Here is a 21,329-nt window from a genome sequence, read left to right as displayed (position 1 = left end):
TGGAGAATGAACTAAAATATATTTTGATTAATATGCCTCAGAGAGAAGAATGGTTTGCCTTATTATATGGGTCACTATTGGTTGAGGCAGAAGGGAAAGGGAAGAAAAATATGTAGCTAGACAATGAAGAAGGTGGATGATTGGCTGCAATTTTATTGTTTCTTTTTCCCTCCCACCCAATAATAGCTCTATTGTGCTTATCAAATTATTTTATGGCTTACAGTACTATGAATAATGGTTTCTCAATAATTCCAACCATTACTGATGATTATCAACAATTCCAGTGCACACCCTTCACCAAAGCACCTATCTCCAGGCCCAAGAACACCACACCTCCTGCCAATCACCCATCCCTAACTCCACTGTGTGCATCAGCACCATCACGTTGCCTTCGGGTCCTAGTTGTCACTTCACTGTGTGTCTTTCAGTCCCATGTATGAGAAAAATCATTCTGTATCTATCCCTTTCATTCTGACTGACTTCACTCAGCATGATATACCCTAGTTGCATTCGTGTTGCTGCAGATTGCATGTTTCCCCTCCTTTCCCTGGCCTATTGATGTGGTTGTTGTGGTGATGGTAGTCTCTGTTTGCGTAAGGGGAGAGGGCAAAATCCAAGGTCTCACAAGACATGGGCGTTTCCATCAGTCTCGTCCTCAGAGTCTGAAGACACACATGCAAAGGCCAGCAGATAGAACACTAGTTAGAGTTCAAGCCTAGCGCACACCCACATCCATTTGATTCCCCTCCATTATCTGGTCACCAATCACTTCTGTATGCCACCCACAGAAGCCCCTGATCACTACTGGTGTAGCCCTACAAGCCCCCAGCAACACCAGGTGTTCCAGAATCCCTGGCACTGCAGGGTCTAGGCACAATCGAATCTTTAGACCTGTGTGCCGAATCAAAACCCTGAGCACCGTTGGGAAGGCAAAGAATTTTTCTCAAGTTAAACACCACTTTGAAAATGCTGAATTCAGGTGAAGTCTATAGCTGGGAGGAACAGAATTAATATATGCTTTATACCTGTGACGCCAACCCTCTAAGCTTACAATACATTTATTTAAAAAAGTTAAAGCATTGGGGCTGGAGCAATAGCACAGCGGGTAGGGCGTTTGCCTTGCACGCAGCCGACCCGGGTTCAATTCCCAGCATCCCATATGGTCCCCTGAGCACAGCCAGGAGTAATTCCTGAGTGCAGAGCCAGGAGTAACCCCTGTGCATCGCCAGGTGTGACCCAAAAAGCAAAAAAAAAAAAAAAAAGAAAAAAAAAGTTAAAGCATTATTCTTAAAACTACTATGAAAAACAAAGTAACTGTATAGTTAGACAGGGCAGACTTGAACCAATTTAATCTTCACATCTGTGGAACCCATTTCAAATTATTTATAAAAGTACCTACGAATGGGGGAAATATGTAAGATACATAAGTATCTTACATTCTGCTAAGATATGTAGCACCGTAACACTGTTCGTCCCATTGTTCATTGATTTGCTCGAGCAGGCACCAGTAATGTCTCCATTGTGAGACTTGTTGTTACTGTTTTTGGCATATAGAATATGCCATGGGTAGCTTGCCAGGCTCTGCCAAGTAGGCGGGATACTCTCGGTAGCTTGCTGGGTTTTCCGAGAGGGAGAGAAGAATCGAACCCGGGTCAGCTGTGGCAAGGCAAATGCCCTAACCGCTGTGCTATCGCTCCAGTCCAAGATATGTAAGTCAATATTATATAAAGTTTTATTTTATTTGGTGGGAGGCCGTAGGTTATAGAGATAGTACAGCAGGTAAAGCACGGGCCTTCCACACCACCAGCCCAGATTCAGACCCCTGGAACATCATTATTGTCCCTGAGCACTGACAGGGGTGATTCTTAAACGCAGAGTCAGGTATAATGCCTGATCAAAGCCAGATGTGGACCAATAACGAAAAAAACTATGAGGTGGGGAAATATGCATACAAAAGGAAAGTATGAAATGCAAACTATGTGGCTATGTGAATAAAGTCGTTTGATGTTTGATACATTTTACTTTGGGTTTTAACTTTAAATTCTCTGAAAGGATGGTAAAAAATATTTTTTAAGTTCAGTCATATAACGTTTTGTTATTGCCAGAGAGATGGTTCAGCAGGTTGGGCAAACAATTTCCACTGAGCACAGGAGGCCTGGGTTCAATCCCTGGCATGGTGTGGTCCTCCCTACACAGCCAAGAGCAACCCTGGAGCAGAGCAGGAAGTGACCAGCAAGCAGAGCACCACACTAGGAGTAAGCCCTGAACACTTCCAGGGTGGGACAAATCACTATATCACTATATCACTGTCATCCCATTGCTTGAGCGGGCACTGGTAACGTCTCCATTGTGAGACTTGTTGTTACTGTTTTTGGCATATCAAATATGCCATGGGAAGTTTGCCAGGATCTGTCGTGCGGGCAAGATACTCTCAGTAGCTTGCCGGGTTCTGCGAGAGGGACGAAGAAATCGAACCCAGGTCGGCCATATGCAAGGCAAACGCCCTACCCGCTATGCTATCACTCCAGTCCCGTGGGACAAATAAATAAATAAAGCAGATAAAACATTTAATAAACATTACCCCCAGCGCGCGCGCGCGCGCACACACACACACACACACACACACACACACACACACACACACACACACACTTAGTGTGTAAGTTTCCATACTTTAAATCAGAGGTTCCCAAATGCATCTAGCCTGCTGCTTTCTTTTCTGGAAAAGAAAAATAATACTCAATGCTCCTTGGAAATCTACATTCTTTAAGGGAACAAATAGAGAGCATCCCCCAAGTGCACCTGAAACTAAGGTCACTCAATTGCCATCTTTTCCTCCTGTATCCCCATCCTGGTGGGGGGTAAATGGCCCACTCTTGTAAATACTAGGAACCCCAAGGACATATGAAGGAAACTAAAAGGTTTTCTTTGTATTATGAATGATTTCAACTTTTGTACTGAAAGCATTTGTCAAAGAAGAGTATATGAAAGTCTAAAAGTTCTACAATTTCTATGGTAGAGCTTTTAGAGCAAAGAGACAGAAAAGTAACTTGCTTTGTTTGGTTGGGGACCCTGCCATATGCATTCTGGTATTCACAGACGGACATATCTCGTGTAGAAACTGAGAAAGGGCCATCTTCTCTTTGGAAACTCTGCTCTGAATTTTCAGTTAAACTCTGCATCATCCAAAAAAATGAAACGGAACATGAATTTATTTATGTATTACTTTTAGATCACCCTTCCAGAACTCCAGTTATATAAAAAAAAAAGAATCTTTTTTTTTCTGTGCATTTAGGAAAGATGGAATTTTGCATGTTCATTTCTATAAAAAAGAGGTCAAAGAGATTGACCAGCATGAAGAAAGTTTAAAAGTTATCAGGAGAATACATAGATAAAAATCCAAAATGCTAATATACATGATATATCTGCTTATATGTAGCACGTAAATCAGAGTAGCTAAAATACTACCATCTCTGCATTTCCTTAATCCGGTTGTTTCAAAGGTCCCATTTCCAAATAATTTTGCTATTGCCATGATTTTATTACTAAAGCATCCTGAAAAGATTGATTAATGAGAAGCTCATAGGAATGAGCAAACTCTTCACAGTAGATGAAAGATATCACAGGAGTCAGAGATCAGGGAACCCTAAAACACTGTCAAGAAATCAAATAAACATGCTCACAGATCTGTCCCCAGTTCCAAGGATTTAACTTAACATAATCTAATTTTCTACTCTTTTGCTGAAGATTTCACATGGTCCTTACATACTAACATTTTAAATATTCCAACATCCGATTTTTTTAAAAAAAGCATCACTCAAAGGACTTTACAAAGATTAATCAAAGCATAAATTTAAATGATCAATCCTAGGAAAGTAAAACAAGTTGAACTTTGGTGGATAAAGCTTTGGGGAAAGAGGCAGAAGCAGGGGGAGGGATCAGGAGATTGTGTTGGGTAACAGAGCACGGGGAAAGGCAGATGTAGTCGAGGCTCTATCCATGAGCGCCATCTGTATAAATCAGGCCTGGAGTTGACATGTAATTTTGCGTGTGTCCCCTGAGAAGCAGCCCTCGGGGCTTCATTATTGATGAAGAGATTTTTCTTCAAAGTGGCCCAGTCATGAGTGCCCCAAGGGGACATTCATAAGCACTCATAATATCAATTTCCAAGCACCTGGGAGGTAGGGACACAGACTGTCTCTTTAATTATTATGAGCAGAGGTAGAGGATGGCATGAACGCTATTGTACCATCAAATTGAATTTCTCAAAGAAATAAAAGAGCGATAGCCCAGGATAAAAATGCAAGAATCTGAGTCACGTTTTAGAAAGGTCACCCTTCACCTTTTCCTGATGCAAATCAGGCTGATTTCCTAGTAATTAAAATAGTTACTTATGAAACAATGCAGTGTGAGCTTAGATATTTGGGGAAAAAACTACTATTAATCTCAAAAAAACTACTCTGGGATTAATAGGTTTGTTCAGAGAAATTATAAACTTAGACCCATTTGTACAAAGAGACTATTGAGTTTGACTTTCTTTTTACTAATAACTCTATGAAAATTTCTTTTACAAAAATAATAATTAACTCATTCTAAATAAATATTATTAAATATTTTTAAAATGGGAGCGAGCCCTATATTAAGATTAAAGAGTGAAATGAAGTGTGTGTCATTAATTCTAAAGGTTAGCAACTTCCTCTGTATTAATGATATTAATAAATAGCTTTCTCATAAGTCATATCTAAAACTTTTGCTTTTATTACCATGGATGGAACCCATGACCTCAAAGTGTAAAACATGCAGCAGTTTTATTTTCTTTTGCGGGGGCTGGACACTGCCCCCAGCAGTGGTCAGGGCTTATTCCTGGCTCTGTGCTCAGGCTCAGGGAGAACATGTGATGCTTTCGCTGTGTCCAACCTGGACCTCTTGACTGTCTCTCCAGCCCCAAAACATGAAACATTTTTTAATCTGTAAGAAACCTCCTCATAATTCTTAAAATTTTATTAGCTCTTCTAACCCTCACATTTTTACCAGAATTTGATACATAACACATGATATATGCAATAATAAAATTTTAAGTAACTACTACCTCTTCAGGACTGGAGCGAGGGCACAGCTGGTAGGGCTTTTGCTTAGCACATGGCCGACCCATGTTCGATTCCTCCGCCCCTCTTGGACAGCCCCTCAAGCTACCAAGAGAGAGTATCCCACCTGCATGGCAGAACCTGGCAAGCTCCTCATGGCATATTCTATATGCCAAAAACAGTAACAAGTCTCACAATGGAGATGTTACTGGTGCCCGCTCGAGCAAATCGATGAACAATGGGACGAAAGTGCTACAGTGCTACTACCTCTTCAAAGGCATATGTTTTATGTAACAGATGTTTTCTGAGACATAATATATACAGGATTCTGATGAATTCTTCTAGTTACTGCATTCAAAAATCAAGATTACTCTAATTTAAAAAGGATGGAATGATACTCCAAGACCTGGAAAACAATCACAAAATAATATAATAATAACAAGGTCTGTGACTTAAATTCACATCCATTTTAATACAATTTATAAACAACTAACCATTTTTAATCTTATGTAATGTCAGATGAACAACCTTATAGAAAAGCAATTCTTAACACCAGAGGAGAGATAGTACAGTGGGTGGGGCATTTGCTTTGCACACAACCAATCTGGGTTTGATTCCTGGCATCCCATTTGGTACCCCAAGCTCCACCAGGAACAATTCCTGAGTACAGAACAAACAAGCCCTGAACACTAACATTTTCCCCGTTCCTCCCCCCCAAAAAAGAGAGAGAAAGAAAAAGAAAGAAGAAAAGTATCTAGGACAAACTGGGAGAAACATTGTATGTTGAGATGAACACAGATGCTTGCTTTCTACCAGTGGAACAGTTTCATTAAAAGCAATGAAAAGAGAAATAATTATAGACCACAAAGAGACATAATCCTATTAAGAGTGATCTCAGTAGTATAATTGGTTCTAGGATATCTGTGAACACCCACAATATTGATGTTTGAGGACAAAAAATACCTTCTACCTTGATACGTAGGATTAGAGCAAATGAAGCCCACAAGATAAACATGTCATATATGAAAACCAAAATTCTGATTATAATTGAATTCAAGATTTCAGAATGTCTTCTTAGATCTTATTGAATTTAGGAAGTTTTAGGAAGGAGTCACACCCAGAAATGCACAGGACTTATTCCTAAATTTGCACTCAGGAATTACTCCTGGCGGTGCTCAGGGGACCATATGGGATGCTGGGAATCAAACCCTGATCGACCACGTGCAAGGCAAACGCCCTACCCGCTGTGCTATCACTCCAGCCCCACCAAGGGAAGGTTTTAGCTCAAAATTTGTCACTATGTTCCAACATCTAGAAGGCAGAAAAATTAACTGGCCAATCCTCTTCTTTAGCTAACTGGAGGGCTAAATTCTATGGAGTCTTGTCAAATTTTTCTAAGTTATAATATTTTGTGAGATAATTTTTTAGTTTCTTTGTCTTTTTGCTTTTCTATTTCTCTGATTTAAGTTTGTATTCCTTAAAATTCTCACCCATTGACCAGATATATTGACCTTACTGGAAGTGATTTTTTTCTTTTTTATATAGTTTTTGTGTATTCCCTGTCAATGCACAGAATTTATAATGATTGCTAAAGACCATCCAATTATCTAATCTTTTTGACATTAGATTTTCTCAGTGTGAGTTCCTTATTATTAATGTTTAATGTTCCAAAACTGAGTTTTTCTTTCAGACTGAAATAAGGAGGCTACTGAATTCGAGCTCTTTCTTACAATGAGGCAATCAGTCAACACTCTCTGCTATGATTAAGATTAAGCAGATCCAATCTAAAATTCTCCCCAGTGATGGATTCATAATTAGACATTAATCTCACTGTTTTTAATTAAACAAACTGGTTATCTGAATTCATGGACAAGGGGTTTAATTTGTTTTAAATGTACTAAAAGATAACAGAAGTTTAACTACAGAAATTTTCTACCTAAAAATTCATTTGTAGTATTACATTCCAGTTATCACTGGAAATAAGTTCCTCTCCTAGTTGTATAATCAGATTCATTTCTAATGCACAATAAGTTCTTAAAAAGGAAAAGCTCTTGAGCATTTGATATAAAACAGTTTAAGTGTTAAAACAGCTTAACAGAAGGAGGGCATTTTTACATAAACCAAACTCAAAAATTAAAACTCACAAGTTTAAAGTGAAACAAAATCAAACAAGGATTATTTATTAGCAAGTGAAGATAGCATACTATAAATCTGCAGTGCCCACCCAATGAAAGGTGGTAAGAAGTGGTTATCACTGACATATTCCATTAAAGAATAATAGAGTTAAATAAATTAATAATCTACACAACTGAATCCACATCCTTGCCTTTGGATGACACCATGACCAACCACCTTTCCAGGGTTGATAGTAGTTAAGATAAAGAGTGCTTAAAATAATCATTGCCATCTGTACCATGCCTTTTATTTTTCAAATGTTCCTTCCCATTTTCAAAGTCCATCATTTTTATTATCTTCTGAGTATAAAGATTACAGCAATAGCTTCTGTTGGTCTCAAAGTACATTGTGATTTGGTGGATACTGACTTAAAATATTTTTTTAAATTCAGGGTAAATTTGAAAATAGTTTATAACCCCTTATCATTAACTGCTGATTATTTAAGAATGAACCTGAGCTTTTGATTGTAGAAGTAGTAGGCATGGCAGGCAACAGGCTAGTCTGGCTGCAAATACTGAACACACTGTAGTAGTAAGAGCCCCCTGCAGCTGTTGTAAAGCATCCTTTCCCTGGCCCCACTCAGTTAGGCCTCTGGAGTCCATTTTCAATCACCCCTATCAGGGGAAGACAACCAGAAAGTGAGCAAAAGTAAACTTTTCCAAAATCATTCTTATTTACTTTCAAAAGTACAAATATTGACACCTTAAAAGTTATCAATGCTGACTAAAGGAAATCCTATTAAAGTATGACTAAGGTCATACAAAGGGATCAATGTCTAATAGTCACCATTTTTGAAATATTCTTAGAAGAGTAAGTCTTCAAAAGTCACTTGAGAAAATTCAGTTCAATCCAAAAAGTCCACAATTTTTTCCCTAAACATTATAGTTTATAGCTACCACGGATAAACATTATACTACTAGTTTTAAAACTGGCTCTAATTTTTCTAACTTTTTTTTCAGTATCTAACATGTTTGCACTTTTTCTGGAAAAAAATGATGTCAACTTGTAACACCAATTCATTATAAAGGCATGGACCTAGAATTCCAACTCAGACCCTCAGACCTAAACTAGGAACCCCAACTCTGAACTACACTAACGTACCTAGAACAAATCTGGTTTTCACATGCAACTTCTACCATTACAAGGACGAGTTTTTGAGTAGATAAGCTGACTATTGTCTATACCTCGTGCCTATACCTATATTATATATTCTATTGCCCTATATCTAGGTATATAGATATACCTAGGTATTACCTATACCTAGTGGAGCATTCTTGCTATGTCTGTCTCCCATCCCAGGAATATTTCAGCTTTGGTGGTCTGGGAACTTTCAATTTACTTTACATGTTCCTAATCCTCCCAGTCAGGACATGATTCTGGACTAGACTAAAAATAATGGCAGGATTACACACGATTGCATATATCAATAACACTTTTCCTCAGGAACAAAATCTATTTCTGGGCTGCCTCCCTGAAACCTGCCATTCTACAGAGAGTTGATGGGAAAAATTAAACTACTATCATAGTTTATATAGTAGGAATATCACCACACCAAATCACCAAAACATCTTCTGTTCGTTTCACATTCATCAAGTGAACACGCAAATGAATTTTTAAAGCCTAGTTGCTTCTCCATGTATTTGACACTAAGGCAAGAATCACAAGTTGGAAAAAAAAAATCTCTAGACAATGGTTTTAATGAACTCATTCAAGGAAGGCAAAGCTAATGTATGCATTTGAATTTTATAGAAAATGGAGCTTTCATAATTCATTCTGATTCGTCAAACAAAATTGAACTTTGGTGTCAATAGGATCAACTGAGACATCTAGGCTTGGATGTGTTGCTCTAAGCTTAATGTATTTTTTCTCCCTGCATTATATTTTAATGATTAATTTCACGCTCATTCATGGTACTCCAGCTCATGAATCATGGGTATTACTTTCAGAGAAAAGTAAAGTACTGTGTGTGATGAAGGATGTTACTGATGTAAAATGGAGTTCAGGTTGCACATACAAGCTGCATAATAGCTGAAAAGTTTGAATCATACTTTTCTAAGTTATGATTAATATTAGAACTGGCCACAATGGCAAAAGTTAGAATGAGTTGAGTAGGTGTACACATTGAGACATCTTAAATCATCAGATTGAAACAACACATTCAAGTAACAGGAATCAGAGAACGGTTCACTGGGATGCTTTTCCTTAGTTTCATGTGGTTAAAAACTAATTTTTGAGAGAGATCTACAGAAAGGCATTCAGCTAATCAAGTAAGTTGTGTTCTACTTGGGAATGAGAAGTCACATACTTACTAACACTGTGAATCTCTGAAATCAGTACTGCCTAAAGACTTTCGGGAAAATATGCTATTTAACTATGAGAGAGAGAGAGAGAGAGAGAGAGAATAAGTGGTTCATTTATGTCAAAGTCACAAGGATCAAAAACTGGGATAGGCATAAAATGTCTGTTATCCTGCTCAGTCATGACTGTATACTGGGTAATATGTACCATACTGACTGATCAATATAAAAAAGTAAACTAGTCACAAAAGAAATCACAAGAAATTAACTGGAGGTTTTCAGAATATATACGTAGGTTCTCGTTACTAAAATAGAGTTTTAAAGTCAATGTATGGAGGCTGAAGAAAATTACCATCCCTAAACAGAACACAAAGTTTCCTCTCTAGATGACGAGGCAAAAAGTGGCACAAACAGCTTTTCTGCAAACAGGTGGTTTTAAAGTTTTAAGCCACTGAAAGGACAGAGGAAAGAAAAGTATCACTAAAAAAAAAAATTTTTTTTTAAAGGAAAGCATTCCTATGTATACGCATGCTCTGTGCAAGACCCAAACAAAACAAAAAGTAAAAGGCAATTTTATTTGTTTTAGCCCATAAGTATACTGACTTTGAGTAAGTTTGTCTTAAAAAAATAAAATCAAACGTTTCTCCTCTGGTGCCTTAATGTTCAGGGGAGAACTCAAAGGAAATGGTCAGTTCATTTCGGGCAGAAGCTTCTTCTTCACAAGAGGACACTGTTTTGGACAGAAAAGCCGTGCAAGAGGACATTAAAAACTGTTGCGAGGAGTCAAAAAATAGTGGAGGCTTTCCGGGCCCCGCTGCACATTTTCACGTCCTAAAGACTTCGCTCGGCTTCCCGGTGCCCGGCCAGCGGGGTGCGCCGCCGCGGACACACGGGCCCGACGTCTCTATTGCCCCCCGGGCACGGGCTCCACATTCGACCCCTGGAGGCCGGCGGGCAGGTGTCCCGGAAGGCTCCGAGCGGTGACACGGGACGCGGGCAAAAGTAGCCGCTCCGGGAACGCACCCCTCGGAACTCCGCTCCTGCGCTATGGACCATCGGACGGGCCGGGCCGCGCGCCCCAGCCCCGCGAGCCCCCCGCGCCCCCCGCGCCCCCCGCGCCCCCGCCGGCCCCCGCCGCCGTCCGGCGCGCCCGGGGTACCTCGATGTCCGCCGCGTCCTTGCTGAGCACCGGGGCCATGGTGGCGGTGGCGGCGATGGCTGGACTTGCTCCGAGACGGCCCGTACCCACGTCCTCCCGCGCCAGCCCCGCGGCCGAGTGACGGGCAGCCCGAGCGCGCGGCGGGGAGCGCCAGCCGGGGCGGGGCGGGGCGCGGGCGGAGACGCCCCCGGGGCGGGGCTGCGCGCTCGGCCCCGAGCCGCCCGCGCCCCCCGCCGCCCCGACCCGCGCCCCGCGCCCCGCGCCCCTCGCGCCGCCCTCGCCGCCCCGGACCCGCGCCCCGCGCCCCTCGCGTCTCCCGCGGCCCCCGCGCCGCCCGAGACCCGCGCCTCTCGCGCCCCCCTCGCCACCCCGGACCCGCGCCCCGCGCCCCGCACCCCTGGAGCCCCCGTGCCCCCCGCGCCGTCCCCGACCCCCGCGCCCCGCGCCGTCCCCGACCCCCGCGCCCCACGCCCCTCGCGCCCCGGACCAGGCCCGCCAGAGCGGAAGAGGATGCGCTCGCCCGAGGGGACAGTCGCCCCCGGCTGCGGGGACCCCGCGGTGGGCCGGGAGGCTCCGGGGACGCTCGGGACTGGAGGGGGCACAATGCAAGCCGGGCCGCCGGGGACTCTCCGACACCTTGTTGCGCCCCCCGGGGCCTCCCGACGCGGGGCACGAACGGCGTCTCTCCCGCAACTCCGTCTCCAGGCACCGCAGTCGGAACAGGCGGGGACGTGGCTCCTGGCGGGCAGCGCGCGGGCGCTGGGGACAACGGCCCGGCTCCCGGTGCGGGCTGCGGAGTGGAGTCCGTTCGAGGAGGAAATCGGGAGGGAGTAGAGAGGCCGAGAATACAACCACAAGAAAGTGGACACTCAGAACCGTCAAGGAGTAGACAGGACTTTGTGTAGGATTCAATATGCTTTGCAGGAAAATCCCTTCTCATGGATTTCCTTCTAGATTCTTATTCGAAACGGTGCAACTCGGTTGAAGGTTTTTTTTTAAAAAAAAAAACTTTTTTTTACAATTTTATCTATTTTTGGTTTATTTTATTTTTTTAATTTTTTATTAGTGAATCATTGTGAGATACAGTTACAAATCTATGAACTTCCATGTTTGCATTTCAGTCATACAGTGATCACTTACCCATCCCTCCACCAGTGCCCATTCTCCTCTACCAGTGTTCCCAGTATCCCTCCCCCCACCCCTCTTGGTAGGGCGTTCCCTTTTGTTCTCTGTTCTTTTGAGTGTTGTAGTTTGCAACAGAGAGAGGTATTGAGTGGCCATCATGTTTGGTCTACAGACTACTTTCAGCACGTGTCTTTCAACCCAAATGGGTCCTCTCAACATCCACTACTTAGTGTTCCCTTCTCAATCTCAGCTGCCTTTTCCCCCAGTATGTGAGGCAGGTTTCCAAGCTGTGGGACAGACCAGAACCGCTTGGGAACCATGCATGATTTCATCAGGAGATGAACTCGATGGGCTTTGAGTGTACCTGTGGCTTTGAGTAGATCTGTTCTCCAGACCTACTCCCATGCCAACCCTTGTGGTCACTTCTCCCATAACACTTGCATTTACCCAGTCCAGGCCATTTTCACACCTTTCATTCCCCTTGGCTATATTCTGAACACTTTTCTCTTTTGTCACTCATTATGTAAATTCATCAGTTCATTGAACAAATACTTACTGAACAACGTTCTCAATGTGCCCAATACTTGTCTTTGGACCTCTGAAAGAAAGACAGCCCTCTGATGAATTTTACTAGTAGCAGACTGTGGTGCCTTTTTGAATAGGTATATTAGTGAAGGTTCCAGAAGTGTGGGTTAGGTGCCTTGAGTGTCCGGAGAAGACTTCTTTAAACAAGCCATCAAACTGCCCTCCTGATCCTAGAATTTAGCAAGATAGGAACACATTTTTTTCTGTGAGAAACAACTGTAGTTAGTAAGACAAGCCAGGAAGATACTTAGAAATTTTCAGATCATTCCAGATTACCCCATTTCCCCACATTTAATCCAACCCCAAGTTCTCTGGATTCAAACTCCTAACGAAAGACACATTGAAATATTTATTTTTCCACGTTCACTGCATCTACTAAGACACCAGTACTCCAGCTTCTACTGTTACCCATCAGCACTCCAAACTATTTATTGACTATTAAACAGTCTTTTCTAGACTTTCATACGTTCAAACAGACTAATTTTTTCTTAGGCGCCCACTCATCACTGTAGACAGGGTAAAATATAAACTCCATGTGACTTCTGATTAACTTGCCCTTGCCTTCATTTCCTGGGCTGGAGTGATAGCACAGTGGGTAGGGCATTTGTCTTGCATGCAGCTGACCCGGGTTCAATTCCTCTGTCCCTCTAGAGAGCCTGGCAAGCTACGGAGAGTATTTCACCCATATGGCAGAGCCTGGCAAGCTCTCCGTGGCATATTCGATATGCCAAAAACAGTAACGATAAGTCTCACAATGGACAGGTTACTGGTGTCTGCTCGAGCAAATCGATAAAAAAATGGGATGACAGTGATACAAGTGCCTTCATTTCCAATCTTTTCTTGACAGGGTTAGAGAGATAATATAATGGATAGGACCCTTGCATAACACTTAGACAGCAGACTGGAACCCCATATGTCACCCTAAGCCCACCATGACTGACCCCTGAGTGCAGATCCAGGAATAAGCTCCAGCATTATGGGTGCCCCCCCAACACACACATAGGGATAACCAAACTGTGAGGGTGGTAGGTGATATTATGGGATAGAGAAGGAAGAGGCCAACAGGAAGTAACTCTGAGGACAACAGTGTGGGGTCTTGGACAACTTATGTGGTGGAAAAGTGCAGTAACTATGTACATCGAACCATGAACATTTACACTATTGTGCCATATATCTTAAACTGTACTGAACATTAAAAAAAAAAAAGTAAATTGGGGCTGGAACGATAGCACAGAGGGTAGGGCATTTGCCTTGCACGCGGCCGACCCAGGTTCAATTCCCAGCATCCCATATGGTCCCCTTAGCACCACCAGGAGTAGTTCCTGAGTGCAGAGCCCGTAGTAACCCCTATGCATTGCAGGGTGTGACCCGGCAAAGCAAAATTTTAAAAAAAGTAAATCATCAAATATAAAATCCAAAAGCCATCTGAACATCTCCTGACTTCACCTGTTGTTATTCTAGTCCAACCAATTAGATACTACAGGAATATTGAATTGGTAAAGAAAACTCTAGCCAAATAAGAGTTTAAAGTTTGTCCTTGAGATTTATGGGCACCCATCTGTGCTCACTCTAACTACCTTTTAGTTGTGGGAACGTGAGCTCTGGCCTGGAACAGTACAGCCAAACCGTGTCCCCTTGCATCTCAACAGGATTGGGGCCATGCTTTGTTTGACTCCAGACTGCAGATAATCTTGTATGCTCTTAATTGGCACACTGGAATGTAGTGTTCAGGTATAAATGTGATTTTAGTCCTGGAGGCATTTTTTGAGGGTTAAGGTCTCAACCCACTGTGCAGTGTACAGGGAGGGCAAATAAATCTTCTTGTCCTTCTGTCCCACTTGGCTCCCAAGGTGCTCCTCAAGTTTAGGAGAACACGGGGGCAATATTCTAAGATATTTAATTAAGGTTTCTAAGCACATCGCTCACATGCCACACCTATACTCTGTGGTCAGTGATTGAATCAAATAATATTTTACATTCATTGAAATTCCACGTTACACACAGTTGTACCTGTAAATAATCCAAGCTGTTTAAAGATTACTGCAGATGCATTCACACCACACTTTTTAAAAGTTGTAAATTATGATGGCATTTGTCAAGCTGTCCCTCCATCTGGAAGCATAGTCAAATATCAGGTGCTCCACTTCAGTTTTTTTTGTAGCCTTGAGAGAGAGCTCATCTAATACTATATTTGCCAAAATGTATTTCAATTATGTAGTTTGCATTACTTTATTATGATGATGATGATTACCATCACTGTTAAAAGGAAACATATGAGTCATCTTTAATTTCGGAAAAATCATTTAGTATCACAAATTTAGAAACAAAAATTTAGACTTCCATACGTTTTCATTTTTCTTCTGTATTTTAACATTAAGAAACTTTTTTTCACATTCTCCTTGGAAGGTGATTTTCTCCCAGAAAAGGTCAGAGAATTTCATTGATTATAAAACTGATTTTGCCTCTTCTGATTTTCTAACACCAGATAAACTCATATGTTAATGAAGCAAATAATGACTAAAAATCAATTTGCTCCAAATAGCTACAGTATTCTTACACAGAACACCATGCTGCATAGTTCCTATTATGGAATAAACTTGTTATAGTTTGCTTGAATATATATTTAGATATTTATATATTTATACATCATATATTTACATATTATTCCATTTAAGTGCACACATATGTCATTGATGCTATACATAAGCATGCAATGTAATGTCATAAATAGCACCAATAACACAGAGACTATCAGGCCCTCTTGAAACATTAAGCAACAATTATGTATTGAATGCCATTATATCAGGGAATAATAGGCATCAACAAGCCTCATTTTTAACATTGTATTTAAAAGCCAGTTAAAATTTTTAAGTATTCATCTTTGTTTATTTTGGGGCCATATCCAGCTATGCTCAGGGATTACTCCTTTGGTTCTGTGCTCAGGGCCTCTCTCCGGGAGGAGTCGGGGACCATGTGTGAAATCAAATGGAGGTCAGCCGCTTGAAAGGCAAGGGTCTCACCCTCTGGACTATCCAGTAAGTTTAAAGTAACTAAGAATGATGAAATTAAACTAATCAATAAATTCAAATATGTCTTTATTATTTCATGAATATTAACTCTAACTCACGCTATCAATGATTTTGAGTAAGTGGTTCAAATGAATGGAGCTACTTTAAGAGTTAAATACCAAAATGTAGTGATAGTATTTTATTAAAAACAAACTGCCTTGTCTACTTTCGGCACGCATCTTTCAACCCTAACGATTCCTCCCAACATCCCCTACTAGGTGTTCCCTTCTCTATCTCAGCTGCCTTTTCCCCCAGCATGTGAGGCCAGTTTCCAAGCTGCTGAGCAGACCTCCTGGTTCTTATCTCTACTACTCTTGGGTGTTAGTCTCCCATTCTGCTACTTTATATTCCACAGATGGAGAGAGAACAAAAGGGAAGACCCTGTTGCAGAGGCAGGGTGGGGTGGTGGGAGTTGGGGTGGGGGTGGTGGGAGGGATACTGGGAACATTGGTGGAGGAGAATGGGCACTGGTGGAGGGATGAAAACAAAATGCAAACATGGAAGTTTATAAGTTTGTAACTGTACCTCATGGTAACTCACTAATAAAAATTGAAAAAGAAAAAAACTGCTTTGTAATATGAGAGAACAGATTAGAGACATATTCTCCAATGCTAATACTCTAGAAATATACTACTGATTTTTTATTACCTATGAATCATGTTGGGTAAGATGTAGTGAATAGATTTGTAGACTTACATGACTTAACATCCGGAGAAATATGTTCTTTAGAATAAATATTCACTAAATTTCCCTTATTATCTAAAGTCCTTTCTTTCTTTTTCTTTTTGCTTTCCCGTGGGGCTTGTTGTTTTTCTCTCACCATCAGAAATTACCATAATTTGAACAGCTGCCATTGAAAACTTCTTGCTGGAATTTTGCTCTTTCAAAGTTTTGAGTGTGTGTATATTTGGGATTGAAGCAGAAACTTGCTGTAAAGCTCCAAGTAGCTTTGTTCATCTGTACTATACCGTGTTGTGCCTCACAGAACTCCTGATTCCCCACAATTCATTCAAGACTGATGTACTCATTTCCCACAGATGCTGAAATTGTTGGTGGGTAACAACTCTGAATCCTTCTCTGGACACTACTCTTAGCTAAAGAGAGCGATTCATCATAATGGTAAGAAGATTCAATGACTGGTTAACATGGGGCTACAAGAGTATTTACACATTTTAAAACACCTTGAAAGGGTCATCCAAACTTCAAAAGTCTTTGAAGAAATAACCTGAGACACTCCTTAGAACTGCAATAGTATGAACTTCTCTATATGTTCATTCAATTTTACACACACACACACACACACACACACACACACACACACACGTCTGCTGCCAAATGGCATTTCCCAATGAGTAAAAATGCCAAAATGTGCATATTTTCTATAACAAAATCTACTTTCCTACTTTCCAGAGGATCTAATGTTTCATCACCATTTAGTGTAACATTTATATATAACCAATGCACATCTCATATAATTTAAATCAGTATTTCTCAACATTTTACCAACTATGGCCTTCTTCTGACCTATACATTATCCTTAAAGTTTAGGAAATAATGATGCAAGAAAACAAAGTCTGTGCATGTTTAGCACATATACAAGTATAACAAGCCTCAGAACAAGTATTTTCTAATGATCATTGGTCAAATATCAGGGATATAAAACCAGTGCATATAGATCCAACTACATGTGAAATGAATTTAGTTTTCCTAATCTATTGACAAAAAATATTTTTGAAAATAAATTCTCATCACTTCAGTATGAGATATATTTAGGTTTCTTTCATTATTTGTTTACATCAGAAGTAATGGTGTGCCTGTGGATATTCATTTAAACCACTAAAGGTATCATGGTGAACAAAACAGAAGTTAACTCTATATTCAGGAAGCTTGCAGATGAGTTAGAGATCAAAATTCATCATATAATCACACACAAAATGTATTTACTATGAAGAAAAGATCTAGGAAAACTAAGACCTCTTATACCACAGGGGCCTGAAAAAAATCAGTGAAGGGCTTTTTGAGGAAGTGACTTTGATGTTCGTATATAAAGGACAAAAGTAGTGGAGAAGGTAAAGAAGAAGGGCATCCTACATAAGTATGTAATCTTCTCACAGGCTTAAAGCCTGCAATGTCTTGATAGAATAGAAAAGAGGCTTTTCTAGCTTCTTAGAGTTGAAAGAAATGGGGCAACAGTAATCCAGAGTAAGGTTATGCAGGTATCTTAGTTTAGAATATTTCATTTTATCCTATAAGATATAGGAATCTATGAAGATTTTTTTCTTTTTCTATATTTTATTTGCTTGGGGCACACACAGCAGTGCTTAAGGATCACACCTGGTGGGGCTCAGGTGACTGTGTGATGTAGTGGATGGAACCCAGCTTGGCTGTGTTCAAGGCAACAGCACTATCCATTCCACTATCACTCCAGCCTGGCTTCTTCTTTTGAAACAGAGGAATGGTGTGTGTTTTGAAGTTTCACTCTGATTGCAATGTATGTATGATTGCATATTCATATACTCACTTGTTTGAATTGTGAAAATCATCCAAAGCAAGTGATTTCTGGGAATGGACTCAGTTATTATTTCCACATGCTTTCCTGGGTGGTATTCTTAATTATCTTTGGAAACCAGAATAGTAAATTTTCTAACATTTATCACTGCTATAGTCCCTTTGTGTTTTATAAAACTTAGGAAGCAGAACTCTGCATTTTTCATTAAAGTCTGGGAAAACAACAACAACCTATAATCCAGAAAGATTTTTGCCTTTCAATCAACCGCTGTCTTGCTGTTTTTCAATACAATACTATGGTGATCCAATTTTAGTCATCTGAATAATGAATGATCTACTACTATTTCACTCTAGTTTCTTATCATAATGGTCACCTCTCCTAGACTGCGAGATTCTTAGTGTTTTTGAGCAGGTCCTAACATTTTTCATACTTTTTTTTTTCTGTTTGAGACCTTCCCACCATATCTGGGACCTACCCAGTTACTCTCACCAATGCATGAGAGTGTGTGGGGCAGCTGAGATTCGATTCAGGCTTCTTGGCAGGCCAGGCACGAATTCCAGACATTTAAGCTACCTCCCAACCCTATCAAGTTGATCTTATTCTCGACCCATCATGTCTAACACAGTGCCTAGTTATAAGTAGATAAATATTTGTGGTAAATAATCTCTCTCTAAACATTAAATTAATAACAGAAGCCTAAGGAAAAATAATAATATGAGTAGATAAATGACAATAATAATCAATTTCCCTGCTTCAAAAAATTGAGTGGTTGACTGAAAAAGGAAAATTGTATTCAGTAAACTAGTAATCAAAAACTACTAATCAAGTGATTAGGTAAGGTTTTATCTTAAACTGCAAAAAATATTTTAAGAGTGATCAACATGTAAGAAAATTAACAGAGTCATAAGATTTGATGAAGAATAAGTATTTGGTAAATATGTAGGCAGAACAGTTTAGCAAAACATGGCCCAATTTCAAATATGCGTTTTCTTTAACCCAACATCTTTATTTCTTATATTTTTTCTAAGACAATAATTGTGATAATGATTATTCACTGTGTAAAATAATATAGAAGTGCATTTTAGAAGTTAATAATAGAGCTATCCTCTAATCCAGTAATCTGACCTCTGAGCATTTACCTGAAGAATGTAAGAAAAGAAATGAAAGTGTTATAGAGAAAGAGGGATTTAGGTCTTTGCCTTGCAAGGGGATGACTTGGTTCAATCCCTGACACCAAACAGAGAACTCTCAGCAGCACCAGAAGTGATCCCTGTGCACAGAACCTCAAATAAACCTTGGACACAGTCAAGTATGGCCCAAAATCAGAAGCAAGAAAAAAGAAGAAGGAAGGAAGGAAGGAAGGAAGGAAGGAAGGAAGGAAGGAAGGAAGGAAGGAAGGAAGGAAGGAAGGAAGGAAGGAAGGAAGGAAGGAAGGGAGGGAGGGAGGGAGGGAGGGAGGGAGGGAGGGAGGGAGGGAGAGGGCCAATTTTTAAAGATATATGCACCCCATATTCATTGCATGCCTACTCACAAATAGAAAACAACAACAGAATATGGGGAAAACTAACATTTCTTATAGCAAATGATTGAGTAAAGGATATGTGGCATATATTTTACAGAATGAACTATTACTCAGATAAAATTTTGACCAGTTGCAACAACGTAGGTAGATCTTAAGGGGTTTAAGCTAAGTGAAATAAGTTGGTGGTGGGCAGGGGGGGGGGCGGGGGCAAGTCCAAGAATACTGAGTGAAAAAAATTATTTCATTTATTTATGAAATATCAAGGAAGCAAATCAAATGGACTAATAAAGTAGAAAGAGAAGCAACCCGTTATAGGCTGACATCATAATGGTGCTTATCAGAGGGGAAGCCGAAGACTGACATGTGTAGGGGAGAGTGATTTGTGGGTTATACAAAATGGTTGGATATTTGATGGTGCACAGAGTGTGAATACATAGTTGCTGAGATTAGAAACTGTATACCTGCAGACAACACAGTTTGTAAGCTAGTCTTATTTATGCATCCATATAGAATTTATCTAAAAATGATTAATTCAAATGTTGTTTATGCAAAAATATGAATATATAAAATACATTTTCTATAAAACTGATTACAATGTTAAATTAGTGTAACTTTAAATAGTCTTTAGAAATAAAGTTAAAGAACTTTAATGCTATAGAAAGATATTGACAACGTATCATGAAACATGTAAATCTTTGTCCACACAAGTGGACAGGTATCAAAAATCTGTCTGTTAATTATAGAAAAAGTGCACATTTTAAAAACTCCATTACATTTCAGTAAATACCAAACACATATAAGTTTTAAAATCATAAATAAACATATATATGCATGCAAGACTATTATTCCTACTTCTTAGGTATATGGTAGATATTCTGCAATTTATATGAAGCAATGTATGTGAAAACTGAACATCAAAAGTATCTGTACTATTGCACAGTACAATTTATGTACTTTTTAAAAAATTTTAGTTTTTGTAGCATGGTTGGACTGGAGCAATAGCACAGCGGGTAGGGTGTTTGCCTTGCATGTGGCCAACCCAGGTTCGATTCCTCCGTCCCTCTTGGAAAGCCCAGCAAGCTACCAAGAGTATCCTGCTCACACAGCAGAGCCTGACATGCTTCGTGTGGCGCATTAGATATGCCCAAAACAGTAACAAGTCTCACAATGGAGATGTTACTGGTGCCCACTGGAGCAAATCGATGAATAACAGAATGACAGTGCTACAGACAGTAGCATGGTTACAGTGATGTTGCTGTTCATGGTTTTGATGAACAAAGTTACTGTGCCTTTCCCACACCCAAAGTGCCCTAAGCTCTTCACCATTGTATTTACAGCCTTCTATTCCACCCCTCCCTGCCTCCCAACCTCTTCCACCCAATGTTTGGCAATCTCAGTTTAACAATCAAATGGGTTTGTCTCGATCAATGTTCTGCAGTCCTTTGTTTGTTCCAATATATGTTGGAGGTGAGTGTGCTCATTCATCATTTGTAATTCTCCTTCTGACTTATTTTCCTTAACATAGTACCCTCCAGTTCTATTCAAGTTGAAATAAATTCCAAGATTTTATGTTTCATTAGAGCTGGACTAGAGCAATAGCACAGTGGGTAGGGCGTTCGCCTTGCACATGGCCAACCTGGGTTCGATTCCTCCATTCCTCTCGGAGAGACCGACAAGCTACCGAGAGTATCTTGCTTGCACGGCAGAGCCTGGCAAGCTCCCTGTGGCATATTCGATATGCCAAAAACAGTAACAACAAGTCTCACAATTGAGATGTTACTGGTGCCCACTCGAGCAAATCGATG

General features: G+C 40.4%; 1 protein-coding gene across 1 annotated transcript in view; it reads right to left on the bottom strand.

The window, feature by feature from the left end:
• The window catches only part of DPYD (dihydropyrimidine dehydrogenase), a 980,594-nt gene extending 969,759 nt beyond the window's left edge, over positions 1-10,835 (bottom strand). The window contains exon 1 of the mRNA XM_055145227.1: positions 10,716-10,835. Within this exon, the coding sequence (XP_055001202.1) occupies positions 10,716-10,754 (39 nt within the window). The 5' untranslated portion in view covers positions 10,755-10,835. The remainder of the gene's footprint in view (positions 1-10,715) is intronic.
• Between the last annotated feature and the right edge of the window lie 10,494 nt (positions 10,836-21,329).

Source organism: Sorex araneus, chromosome 8 (genome assembly GCF_027595985.1).
Source record: "Sorex araneus isolate mSorAra2 chromosome 8, mSorAra2.pri, whole genome shotgun sequence".
NCBI lineage: Eukaryota > Metazoa > Chordata > Mammalia > Eulipotyphla > Soricidae > Sorex > Sorex araneus.
This window is presented reverse-complemented; position numbering and strand designations above follow the sequence as displayed.